At 38.9% G+C, this 14,350-nt stretch overlaps 1 protein-coding gene across 1 annotated transcript in view; it reads left to right on the forward strand.

Moving 5' to 3' along the window:
- LOC126293530 (tubulin alpha-3 chain-like) overlaps nucleotides 1-5,160 on the forward strand; it is a 224,273-nt gene extending 219,113 nt beyond the window's left edge. Inside the window, exon 10 of the mRNA XM_049986795.1 lies at nucleotides 4,447-5,160. Within this exon, the coding sequence (XP_049842752.1) occupies nucleotides 4,447-4,553 (107 nt within the window). The 3' untranslated portion in view covers nucleotides 4,554-5,160. The remainder of the gene's footprint in view (nucleotides 1-4,446) is intronic.
- Nucleotides 5,161-14,350: the final 9,190 nt, after the last annotated feature.

Here is a 14,350-nt window from a genome sequence, read left to right on the forward strand (position 1 = left end):
TCCCTGCGAAACCGTACATTTCAGTAGGATAATGCACGACCGCATGTTGCAGGTCCTGTACGGGTCTTTCTGGATACAGAAAATGTCCGGCTGCAGTCCTGGCCAGCACATTCTCCAGATCTCTCACCAATTGAAAACGTCTGATCAATGTTGGTCAAGCAACTGGCTCATCACAATACACTAGTCACTACTCTTGATGAACTGTGGTATCGTGCTGAAGCTGCACGGGCAGCTGTACCTGAACACGGCATCCAAGCTCTGTTTGACTCAATGCCCAGGTGTATCAAGGCCATTATTATGGCCAGAGGTGGTTGTTCTGGGTACTGATTTCTCAGGATCTATGCACCCAAATTGCATGAAAATGTAATCACATGTTAGTTCTAGTGTAATATATTTGTCCAATGAATACCCGTTTATCATCTGCATTTCTTCTTGGTGTAGCAATTTTAATGGCCGTTAGTGTATTCTCTAATAAAGTTGCCAAGTCTCCATAAACAACAGTAAGAACATCCTACCAATGACTTGATTCCTCAATGATACAAATTCACTCCTTGATCACAGAGCAATTTGAGGACAGCTGTATGAACGTTCTCATTATTGGAAAATCTCTTACCCTCTCAGATGTTCTTACAGCTACCTGAAAAGATTTCCTCAACTTTGTAATCTGTGGTCAATGGTGGTGGCCTTCCTTTCTGATTAGCATCACATGTGTCAGTGTTTTTGTAACCATTGCACTATGCCTGGCCACCACATTGCATTTGGTCCATGTATTACCACAATTTTATGGTGTATCCATGTGCAGTTAGATATTTTCCTACAATAATCACGAAACCCGTGTGAAGGGAGGAGAGCCCAAGTCCACATACATTTGTGTGCTTACTAAAGTCTTGCAGCCTGTGTACCAACTTGCTTTTTTAGTGGTTTATTAAACACAAGCAAGTCTATAAACAGTACTACTGTGTCCACTACATTTGAAGACGAGTTACACACCAAAGCAATGTGGCCTTTCTTTTGACACTTGTTGCAAAGCACTCAACACTTATGGTGCACAACATGCTAGTGTTGGATGAATCAGTATGGACAAGACCAAAGGCAGACATGTGGCTGCTGTTGTTATGTGGCCTGCTGCTGCTGTGGCCATAACCGGCACTGCCCCATGTTATGCTGCAGTGTCTTCCCAGTGATTCTGAACTCTTGCAGCGTGTGTAACAGATGTGGACTGAGCAACTTCTGATACCCCACCCAGGCAGCAATCTGATCATCTGCAGCCCATGATGCTTCGAAGGACTGGGCTATACAGAGCACATAGGAAATGTTGGAGTTTTGAGCAGAACTGCTTTTTCACAGACTTCTCTATCTGGGACCAGATGAATAATAACATCACACACCATGTGATCGGTGTAGGAATAGTGACTGATACTAATAACAAATTTATGATGATGGCCCAACCTATGTTATTTTGCTGCACAGGTTTTGTAAAATTCCTTTGGGCATTTCTGACAATGGTAAAATTGTACATGCACCACAATTACATGCTTTCTGTCACAGTAATAAGTAGAGAGAAACATGCACATTTCATCAAATGATAAGCTGGCTGGTTCTTGCAAAGGTGCAACTTTGCACAACAAGTGGTAAACGTGCAATGAAAGTCAGGAAAGAAAGAAAGCCCTACGTAGGGTTGGCCAGTTCCAGCCATGGTTCATTGATATTCTAGTCATTGCATACTAAGTTTTTTCATTTCATGAAGATCACATTTTTACAGTTCTCAACTTTTAAAGCAGGTTGCCAGCCTTTGCACCATTCTGAAATCTTATCAAGAGTTGACTGAATATGTATGCAGCTTTTTTCAGCCAGTATTTCACTATAGTTAACTGCACCATCAGGATGAGGTTACTATTAATATTGCTCACTATATCACTGATAATATAGCAAGGCTCCCAACAATCTCCCCTGGGGCACACTGAAAGTTATTTCTGTATCTGATGACTCTCCATCCAAGTTAACACTATGTGTCATTCCTACCAAAAATAACTTCATCCAGTCACAGACTTTGCTCAATAACCCACATGACTGTTTTTTAGACACTTAGCATAAATGTGGTACTCAGTCTACTTCTTCTAGAAAACCAGGAAATACTGTAGATATTTGACTGCCTTCATCAAAGCTTTCAGTATGTCATGTGAGAAAAGGGGGAGTTGGGTTTCTCCTAATTGACATTTTTGGAATCCATGTGGGCTGGAATGGAGGAGGTCATTCTGTTTGAGATACCTCATTGTGTTTGAGCTCAGAATATGTTCTAAGATTCTACAACAAATCAGTGTCAAGGATAATAGATGGTAGTTTTGTGAATCACTTCTATACCCTTCTTGTAAAGTGATGTGACCACTGCTTTTTTCCAAATAATGGTCGTGGTTTTTTGTTTAAGGGGTAAACAATAGATTGAAGTTAAAAGAGGAACTAACTCGGCCACAAATTCAGTATAGAATCTGATAGGGATCTCAATGGTTCCAGTGCTTTGTTCAGTTTTAATGATTTCATCTGTTTCTCAACACACTGACACCAGACAGTACTTCATTGAACATACATTATCATCAGCACAAGTTGAAATACACTGAATACGGTGTTGATATAACCCTTAAGTCGTGGGGTGACTTTTTTGTAATGTATACTATGAAGTGTGGTCTCTGTGACCCCAATGTGTAAACTGAGATTAAGAGGCTAAACCATTTGAAAATTTCTATTTCAGTTATACAACATTATTTTTATAATTATGTCAATGTTGTTTAAATACTCCTCACTGATTTTATTGCACTAAATGAAGCCAGCAATGTTTTACTTTCATGATAAAAAGTTAGATACTTTTATGTGGTTTTTAAATTAGTACACAAAAACAAATTGTTAGAGAACTGATGTTTACATTCTGAAAAATTATAGTATCTTAATAGCAGGTAAATTTTCACCTAAACTAAATTGCAAGGTTAAAAATGGCACTTGATAGGACAAAAAGAAAGTCTCCAAAACTGATTTTCACTGTCAGGATCTACATTTTCCTTTACCATCTATCAGAACACATTTTATGTTAACGAACACTTTAAATATGTTATTGTAGGAACAGAAAGGTGTCCAACACAATTGTCCTGAAGTTCTTCCCTTAATTGATAGTAGTGTTTGCCAGCAGAATTATGATCACTGGCTGCTACACAATCGTCATCTTTTTCATCTGTTTCTTGATCTATATCATCGGTATGTCCCTCTACCCACTGACTAACAACTTCATCAAATTTAGGATTGTTGAAATTGACACACTCCTGCAAACAGATTTTGTGCTTTACTAAGAAAACAGGCATGTCGTTCACAAGGTACCCTCTAGGAGGCACCAGCATACATCAACAATATGTGTCAGAACAAGGCAATAATGCAATCGACAACAAAACCCTACACAGCTGGCAATTTGAGGAGGGCATGTGAAGTATAGCAGCATATAGGAGTGCTCTGGTAGAAGTTACCCCAGAGATGGAGTTAAAAAATTCTCATGTTGTCTGAGAGACCTCACCTCGTGAGTTAATGGTTTATTAGAAATTGTATTTGCTGTTTCTATACATAAGAAGAAAGAAATTATTCATGATACATGTCAATTAAGTTATCCTGAAGTCCAGATTTTTTTAAAAACTAGAAGTCAGCTAAGTTACCCACAAGTTCAAATGTAAACATTTACAAGTTAACTGAGTTATTCTTGAGTGCAGATTTAAACATCTATAGGATGTAGTGTGCATCTTGGACAACTGATTCTCCAACAAGCACTGAACAATGGTTCTACATCAGGTCCTCAGAAAACAGTGAAGTCTCCATTTCACCATCTCTGTTCAAATACCTGCATGGTTTGTGACTTAATGGTAACCAAAGAAAATATGTGTAGCATCAGAGAAGCTGAGATGTGTGGTTATAAAAGAACTGCATCTGTGAAAAACAGAGAAAGCCAAATAATCCTTCAATATGACAACAACAAATCTTGAATGCCTTGAAGTATCATCAGAATACTCATACCAACAGGCAGAAAGTGATAATCACATCCAAGTTGATACATTCTAATACAGTTTACAGTAGGCAGTTATCCAACTAAAATCTCAAGTTGCATGTTGATGATACTGGGCAAAATTCAAGTGTATGTTCCACATAAGAATGCTTAGAATGACTTTCATACATTTTCACAACCAATTCATACAACAGAAACTCTTCTTCCCAAGTCCACAAATGTTTCTTTTTTCTTCTCCTTTAAAACCTAGTTCTTAAAATTACTTGGTTTCCCATGTCAACTCCTCAATTATAAATTTAATTTCTTAAACATACCTGAATATTCTGCTTCATAACAGGATCTGTAGAACACAATAACTGGATGAAGCCCTTTTGCTGCATCAAAATAAATTACTCTTCTCTCTCAACTTACAGGTGAATTCTCTGAAGCCCGTGAAGACCTGGCAGCACTGGAGTTAGATTACCAGGAAGTGCAGGAGGATGCTGCATCAGAAACAGATGAGGACAAAGACGAATACTGACTCAGCACAGTTTACTACCAATATGATGATGTGAATACTGCAATCTTATCAAAAATCATGCGCAAGATAGTGACATTCTGTCATCAGAAGCATTAAAACTGTCACACGAGTCATGCACCACATCAGTGCTGTGGACATAATTAATGAAGAAAAAGTGATAACATATCTGTGAGATGTGAAATGACAGAACATTCTTTCTAGTTATCATTCTATCATTATGATGGGGTGTTTGGTGCATTCTTTAGAATTTGAGACATTTTCCCTTTACTGCCCACATAAAGCAGATTCAAATTTTCAATAAGCTAATATTAACCATTTTAAATCAGTAAATAATAAGACCTATCACGTTTAAATATATGAAATATTTGAACTTTGTCTTAAAAAGTTGTTACCTGTGTTACACAAAATATGTAACTATTACAAAAAGTCTTTTGTGTGCATGACTTCTTCATGCAGTGGTTTTGTAAAGCAATAAAATATTTTCTGCCTGTCTGTGTGTATAACATCCTATTGTATTTTATTGGTCCTCCTATCTATGTAAGCAGCTTGTGCATAAGATGTTGGGCAAGTCCAGGTCTACATGAATTAAATATTTGTTTGATTTCTGCTTGCTTGCTTTAACTCTCTACAAACAGCTCAGTTGGGAACAATACCAGTTAAATGAGACCTGGAGAATTAGAGGATGTTGCTTCCTCAGTCATACTAAGCATGTTCCTGACACACAACATTTACTAGGGAACTGTGCCAACCACTGCATCACCCTAGTACGTCTTCCTCTCCAATACATATTCCCATTCACACTTCAGCTCATTGCTATTGCCCTTCTGAACTTGCATCAGTATTGCAGACTCTCTGACATTGGAATAGCACCTTAGCAATGAGCAAAATATGATTAATTCTGCCTGTACTTCAGGTCTAGGTGATACATTAATCATATACTGTTGATGTTTCTGAGATGTATTGAGTCAACCCTTTAACTGTGATAATGATGTATGCTGAAGCAATGATTTAATACTGATGTGAAATAACAAGGGGAATGGCAATGGGCCGAGGTGTGGATGGGAATTTAAGTAAATGAAGGAGACATACTAGGTTAATCTATGCAGGTCTGCAGTGTCAGTGTGGCACAGCAGTTAGTGCATCTGCCTAGTAAGCAGATTTGGGTTTGAATCCCGATTCTGGCACAAAATTTAATTCGTCACTGTCAGAGATAAAAGTGAGACTTAGTATGAACCGGGAACATTAACTGTATATGATTAACATATCACCCATACCTGAGGTACAGGCAGAATTAATGCAGTTTTGCTCATTGCTAAGATGTTGTTCCAATGTCAGAGAGCCTCTGCAATACTGCTGTGAATTTAGAAAGGGAATAGGAGTGGTCTGGGAAGTGAGTTGGAATTTGTATTGGGATGGGAGATGTACTAGGGTTGTGCATGCAGCTGTGGTAACTGCAGTACCATCTAGCTTGTAAGTAGGACACCCAGCTTGTAATCCCAACATTGATATAAATTTTAATTATTTCCTTCAGTGTGCATCATTATCCTAGAAGTAGAGATAAACTGACAAGAGAGAATAAAAGAAGTGCAATGAGAAGAATACAAAACACGGAGTCAGCACCTAATTTCAGATCTAAGAATATGCCATAACATAGAGGATGTTTATAAAGCATTTATCAAACTCATAAACAAAGCATCTTCCAAAACAATTTCAATGAAGAAAATACAAAGATACCAATGAAAACTCCAACCATTTGGTGGTGCAGAACACTCAACAGCAACTCCAGTAAGAAAAAATGCATTGAGAAAATGTCATGCAAACTAGTAACTTGGCAAGTAACTTACAATATAAGAAAATAGATTCCTGATTGAAGAACATTTTAAAGAAACAGGAAACACAGAGCTAGACAGCATTTTTCAACAAATTACATAAAAATACTAATGTCACAAATATATGGAGATGTGTTAAGGCTCTTCAGCACAGAAACCAACAAAATATCAAATTCAAAAGGATGGATTAATCAGTTGCAGACAGAATAGTGAGTCTCTCAGTAGTGGTAGAACCTTTAAGTGTAGCAGGAGAAGTATCAAATCATTTCCTATGCTCACTATTTACAAAGGAAGAACTGTTGATTTGCTTAATCCACTAAACAAACACAGCACCAGGAGTGGACAACATGTATCATTGCAACACTGGGGGAGTTTATCAGAACCAACAAAAGTGAGGCTGTTGGATATCTACAACTGAGTATGGTTATACAAATCATTTCATGAAGACTGAATTGTACAGATCATTGTGTCAATTCTGAAACCAAAAAAGGATACAGCATCTGCCGATTCCTGCAGACCATAGCACTATCATCTTGGAACAAATAATTAAAAATAGTCTTGAATAGTGGCTCAAAACTAATAATGTACTACCAGATTATCAAATTGGTAACATTTCTGTGTTAGATAATTTGACACAATTCACTTTGGACATATGAATTGCGTTTGAGAAAAGACAGTATGTTATATTCATGTTTGTGTGTGCTGAAGGGGCATACAATAATATTATCATTCCCTTATTGACGCAAAAAATGACAGGGATAGGACTGTATTACAATTTTATTTATGGTACAAGCAAATTTTTAGTTGGAACTAAGGACTATCCCCTTATGCAAAATAAATAAATAAAACTGTGGGCTCAAGAAATGCTTCTATGGGCTTCCACTGGGATTCAAATTTAGCCATATTCTGTTTAATGTTTACATTGCAGACATCGAAACCGTGCTCTCAAGAGCTGTTAAAGTATTACAGTATGCTGATGATATAGGTATATCTACTTCTGATGCTAATGCTGGCCCTGAAGCAACAAACAGAGTAATGGGTACAACAACATCCCAGTTGAAATCCTTGTTGGTTCATGTCTCACTCCTTAAGATAATGATGGTTTACTCAGGCAGGTGAAGGATTCCACAGAGGACTAACACATATAAGATTAAATAATCAGATTTTCCCAGAGAAGAGTCAAACTAAATTCCTAGGAATAATAATAGACTCACTTATATCACGGCAGGACATTTTGCATAGTACATTGAGAAGATCCACCTTTGTCTCAATGTGTTGCAATCAGTTACAAGAGTATAAAAAAAGAAGAAAAAGAACTCTAGTTTAGCTGCATCAGGAGAGGAAAACTACCAAGGAAAATGCATATCTTAGAAAGAAAACAAAATTCACGTGTATCATAGACATACTAACATTAAATACAGTGAAGTGGTCAATGATGTACTGAAAACCCTGCTGAAAATGATGCTTTTAAAAACATCTTACTGTCATCACATCTGAATACTACATCATATAGATAAGTAAGACATCAATGGAAAGAACATCAAATGTCAATACAAATCAAAAGGAAATGTTATGGTCAAATATAGCCACAAATTCCCTTGAAGCTCTGGGACCATACAATTAAGGTGACTAAAAAATGAAAAGTTCCACAATCTGCAAGAGATTTAATCATGGATCATTCCCTAACCATTTTTGCTGAATAGATGTTCAATATGACCTGATGTGGAGCACCAGTTATGGATAGTGAGTAAAGAGACTTAATTATTCTTTGGCCAACCAGCAGGGTGACGTTAAAGAATTTATTCTTTACAAGTTTGTTCTTAAGTTAGCTCTCTGTTTATTGGTTGTCAGGTGATAATTAGTTGTTGCAATCAGTGAAATAAATAGTTATTGCACAGTATCCTGTGAGTGTCTGGTTTTTAGACTATACTGTGAGCAATACCTATAAAATGGTGGCCCTGAAAGCACAAAACAAAATAGCAAGTTAAAGCATGGTACAGAGTAAGTCTTTGATTTTTCATTATGATGGTGGTCAGGACAAGGTGGAAGAACATCAACAACACAAACACAAGAGCTGTAGTTCCTACTGGAAGAACCTGTACTTTGATTTGCTATGTAAGAGCTTGCGTTTATGCAGAACAACATCATAAATGATTACCAGTATACAAAGTTTGCTGTGGCAGTTAACAGCCTAGACTCTTGAGAAACAGTATTAGACATCATTTTGAAGCCCCCTACACATGATCAATGTCAACATTTCAGAGATATGATGATCTGCAGCATGGGCAAATCTTTAGAATAACAGACGGAGCAGTTATTATGTTATGAAAGTATGACAGGAGGCCTTCCGAATCCTGGTAGCATCTCTGGAGTACTATGGGAGACGAGCAATGTCAGATGAGATGCTTGAGCATATGTGACTCGTACAACTGCCACTGTCAGTGAAAACAGTAGTCACCTATGGGAAGGACAACATTTGTTCTGTTCTGTCAATTGGTCACAAAATACACACAGCAGTAAGGCAAGTGAGCATCTCAGCAATATCACAAGCAACTGACAGCAGCAACACAGCAGAAACACCATTATACAATGGGAACTGAGGAAGTCTGTTGATGAGCAACTTTCCAGTGTAAAGCTCCAGTTGGCTCCAATACAAAAACAATTATTGGCTCTGGAATCAAACCAATGAGACAAAGCAAAGGCCAGAGTGATGAAATGGTGGAGTATGTAGGTAAAACAGAAGATTCAGTGTGAGTGCCACAAGATGCACAGTTCCCTGCATATTCCCAAACAGCCCCTGTGGCCTGCCATAAGTGCAGCAGGCTGCATATCTTCTCAAAAGTGCCGGAGTGGATACAAAGGGATGGACATTTTGTCCACAGACAGCAATGGGGGTGTGACAGAAAATGGTCAGGATGCAACCTCAAGATCAGCCCAGTTAATCGAGACAATCCTTCCATGCATATGAAGACATCCTCACAAGCTTGCCTGTTTGCATGTCATTCCATTTGTATGTGACAGACAGAAAAGCAAATCGATGTTACTTCATCGACTCGTGCTCAGACGTTAGCGCATTGCCATTAAATTGGAAAGAGATGGTAAATGCGGCACTCCACCTGACTTCCACTAACTTATGGTAAACAGGAGGCAACATTGGACATATGTTTCAGCAAGGTTTTTAAATGGAGGTTCAGACTGGCTGATGTGCATGAGCGAATTATAGGTGCAAATTTCATCCACTGTCACAGACTATGGTTACAGCTGAGCATAAAACAAGATAGTCGGGGAAATGAGGTGGTAATGGGCACTATACAAAAGAGAAGTACAAGTAAAATAGTCACTTTACCTGGTGATTTACTTAAACTTGAAACATGGCAGAATGTACTGCATTCTACAATAAGCTTCTTCAAGACTACTGCAGGCCAGTTGATCTCGTGACATCTAAGAATACTAGGTCCCAACCAATTCACAGAGGCAAAAGCAGAATTTGACAAGATGTAGTAGGTGGGCATAGTGAGAAGATCGGATAGCCCTTGTTAGGAAGAGAGAGAGCACATGAAGTCCCAAAGGGTTTATTGGGCTCTGAATGCACAAACAGTGTCTAACTGCTATCCTGTACCTAAACTGGCTGATTTTATGAACATTTTAGCTGGGACTATGATCTTCAGTGTGATAAATGTAAGAAGGCATGCAATCAGATTCTGGTAGCTGAAGAAGATGTTCCAAAGATGGCTGTGATTATGCTTTTTGCACTCTGAACACCTTCACATGCCAGTTGGATTGAAAAATGCAGCCAGAACTGGCAAAGATTTGTAGATGGAGTGTTGAGGGGCCTGGATTTCTACTTCATATATCTGGATGATATTTTGATATTTTCACAGAAAGATTAGTTACATAATGAGCACTAAAGCAGTATTTTACAGCATAAAGAAATCTGGGTTTGTTTTGAATGTAGCAAACTATGTTCTCTGCCAGTGCAAAGTATTGTGGATCATCACATAGTACCAGCAGCTGGTATCCGTCCACTCAAGGAGAAGGTGGAGGCTTTACAGAACATTCCCAAACTGACAGTTTATCAGCAGTTATGAAGACTCCAAGTGATCATCAACTTCTACAGTCACCATTTACAGGGGACAGCAGAGATGGAAATGCCACTGACAGAGGAAATAGCAGGTACCAATACAATGGGCAAGCAACCTGTTTGGTGGACACTGAGCATGCAGCAGGCTTTCAAAAAGGTAAGGGCTAGTTTACAAGGAGCAGTACTATTGTCTCATTCAGTTCATAATGTGTATTGGCTACTGCCATAGATGACCCATCAAAATGTGGAAGTCAGTTGGAAGCCTTTAGGGCTTTTTGCCCAAAGGCTATCGCAAAGAGAGACTAAGTGGAATGCATATGACTGGGAGTTACTGGCCATTCATGAAGTCATGCAGAAATTCTGACCAGATGTGCAATCTCAACCATCTACAATCTATACCAATCATAAGTAAATCACGTTTTCTTTCCAAGGAATGAAAGAGGAGTGTTCTCCTTAGCAATTGGGCCAACTGGAGTTTATTGGGCAATTTGCAACAGATATAAGCGCATCAAAGTGACAGAGAATATAGTGACTGATTTTTTTTCCTCAGGGATTGGTGCAATTTCTGCTATGATAAACTATGACCAACTAACAGCTGAACAAACCACAGACAAACGTCTACAACAATTGTAGCAAAGCAACTCAACCCCTCTTAAGCTTGAGCAAGTAAGACTGCTAGACAGGAAAGAAATCATTTGGTGCTATCTATCCAAGATTCAGCTGAGGCCATTTGTGGTCAGTTTTTTATTGCATTCACAACCTTATACATCCCAGCACAAACATCACTGTCAAGCTGACAATGGAGAAATCTGTATGGCCATGTATGAAGAAAGATCACTGTATATGAGCAAGGTTGGGTTTGGCCTGTCAGAGATGCAAAGTTGACAAATATGTGATCCAGCCAGTGGGAGATTTTCCAGAGACAACAAGTCACTTCTCTTACATGCATATAGATCTCATAGGCCCACATCCATTGTCAAAAGGATATTGCTATTTGTTTATAGCAGTGGACAGATATAAATTTTGTGTGGAAGCAAATCCTACAGGGGATATATCAGCAGCAACTACAGCAAGGGCTGTTATGAGTACATGGATTTCGAGCTTTGGTTGTCACATTCACATCATCACTTATCAAGGGCGACAATTTGAGTCAGTATTGTATCTTGAGCTATCTGAGTTATGTGGTATCCAGCACCACCATACAAGCTACCATTCCTCAGGCAATGGAATCTTGGAAAGATGGCATAGAACACTAAAGGCTGTGCTTTTGTGCCATAATAGTTGCTGGTCAGCTGCTCTACCACCATCTTGCTGGGACTTCCTACAGTAGTTAAGCCAGACACTGGGGCACCAACTGCTGTGTTGGTTTATGGGAAAAACCGTTATCTACTGACCTGTTTTTTTTTTTTTCCAGCACAGTACACGCCTGTGGACCCAGGCTACACTCATCTCCAGCATCACATCGCAGCATTCAGAAAATATTTATGCATAATAACATTGCAACATGCACCCATGTAATGTTGCAGACAGATGCTGTATGTGTACCATTGTTGTTGTTGTTGTTGTTGTTGTGGTCTTCAGTCCTGAGACTGGTTTGATGCATCTCTCCATGCTACTCTATCCTGTGCAAGCTTCTTCATCTCCCAGTACTTACTGCAACCCACATCCTTCTGAATCTGCTTAGTGTATTCATCTCTTGGTCTCCCCCTACGATTTTTACCCTCCACGCTGCCCTCCAATGCTAAATTTGTGATCCCTTAATGCCTCAGAACATGCCCTACTAATCAGTCCCTTCTTTCTCCCCAATTCTATTCAATAATTCATCATTAGTTATGTGATCTAGCCATCTAATCTTCAGCATTCTTCTGTAGCACTACATTTCGAAAGCTTCTATTCTCTTCTTGTCCAAACTATTTATCATCCATGTTTCACTTCCATACATGGCTGCACTCCATACAAATACTTTCAGAAAAGACTTCCTGACACTTAAATCAATACTCGATGTTAACAAATTTCTCTTCTTCAGAAATGCTTTCCTTGCCATTGCCAGTCTACATTTTATATCTTCTCTACTTCGACCATAATCAGTTATTTTGCTCCCCAAATAGCAAAACTCCTTTACTACTTTAAGTGTCTCATTTCCTAATCTAATTCCCTCAGCATAACCCAACTTAATTCGACCACATTCCATTATCCTCGTTTTGCTTTTGTTGATGTTCATCTTATATCCTCCTTTCGAGACACTGTCCATTCCGTTCAGCTGCTCTTCCAAGTCCTTTGCTGTGTCTGATAGAATTACAATGTCATTGGCGAACTTCAAAGTTTTTATTTCTTCTCCATGGGTTTTAATACCTACTCCAAATTTTTCTTTTGTTTCCTTTACTGCTTGCTCAATATACAGATTGAAAAACATCGGGGAGAGGCTACAACCCTGTCTCACTCCCTTCCCAACCACTGCTTCCCTTTCATGCCCCTCGACTCTTATAACTGCCATCTGGTTTCTGTACAAATTGTAAATAGCCTTTCGCTCCCTGCATTTTACCCCTACCACCTTCAGAATTTGAAAGAGAGTATTCCAGTCAACATTGTCAAAAGCTTTCTCTAAGTCTACAAATGCTAGAAACGTAGGTTTGCCTTTCCTTAATCTTTCTTCCAAGATAAGTCGTAAGGTCAATATTGCCTCACGTGTTCCAATATTTCTATGGAATCCAAACTGATCTTCCCCAAGGTCGGCTTCTACCAGGTTTTCCATTCGTCTGTAAAGAATTCGCATCAGTATTTTGCAGCTGTGACTGATAGTTTGGTAATTTTCACATCTGTCAGCACCTGCTTTCTTTGGGATTGAAATTATTATATTCTTCTTGAAGTCTGAGGGTATTTCGCCTGTCTCATACATCTTGCTCACCAGATGGTAGAGTTTTGTCAGGACTGGCTCTCCCAGGGTCGTCAGTAGTTCTAATGGAATGTTGCCTACTTCCAGGTTGCACCATTAAAACCACCTATTCCAGATCTTTTTGTGTATTAAAATGCAATGTACATACAGTCCAAATAGTATATAAGACGTGGTCTCTGACAGTGTCAGGGGAGTGGGAGAAACCAGCATATGTGCTTACTATAGAGCTTTGTTCTACTGCAAGGAGGTGGGTGGGGCAGGGGAGGGAGGGGGTTGTCGAAGCAGTAAGTGTGAGAAGCACTAGCTACGGACAGCAAGTGAAGAGACTTAATCATTCTTTGGCAGACCAGCAGGGTTGTGTTTACTCATTCATTCTTTGCGAGTTAGTTCTTGAGTTTTTCTCTGTTTATCAGTTGTCAATTTGCTCTAGTAATCAAGAAAATAAATAGCTATTGCATCATATTGTGAGAGCCTCTGTTCTGTGGACTACACTATGAACAACTATAGCCCTTACTGAAAATGTGATGGAATAACAGTAGGGGATATCTACCACATGGCTTTTCAGTATAACCTGTATACAAACCAGCAAATTGATATCACACAACAAGTAAATCAATGTCATGAACCACTGCCAACTACTGTACTAATTCTCCTTCATCAGAATAATATCCTAGTTCAAAAACTAATTATGAAATTCTTTGATAAATGCAAAGGTACTCTGCAAAGCTGGGTTCACACATGCAACAAAAGTGTCACCATGGCTAGTGGCAGTTGCATGTGTGGACTGCTGGTTATCAGTGGCACATCTTAAGGAATGCAATTTTTATCATGCCACAAAAAGTTCAGTTTGGTTGTACTCTGTTTATCACTTTCCTTCCTTCACTTCTCCCTTGTCCACCCCCGGTAGCTGAGTGGTCAGTGTGACAGAATGTCAATCCTAAGGGCCCAGGTTCGATTTCCGGCTGGGTTGTAGATTTTCTCCACTCACGGACTG

The sequence above is a fragment of the Schistocerca gregaria genome, chromosome 10 (genome assembly GCF_023897955.1).
Source record: "Schistocerca gregaria isolate iqSchGreg1 chromosome 10, iqSchGreg1.2, whole genome shotgun sequence".
NCBI lineage: Eukaryota > Metazoa > Arthropoda > Insecta > Orthoptera > Acrididae > Schistocerca > Schistocerca gregaria.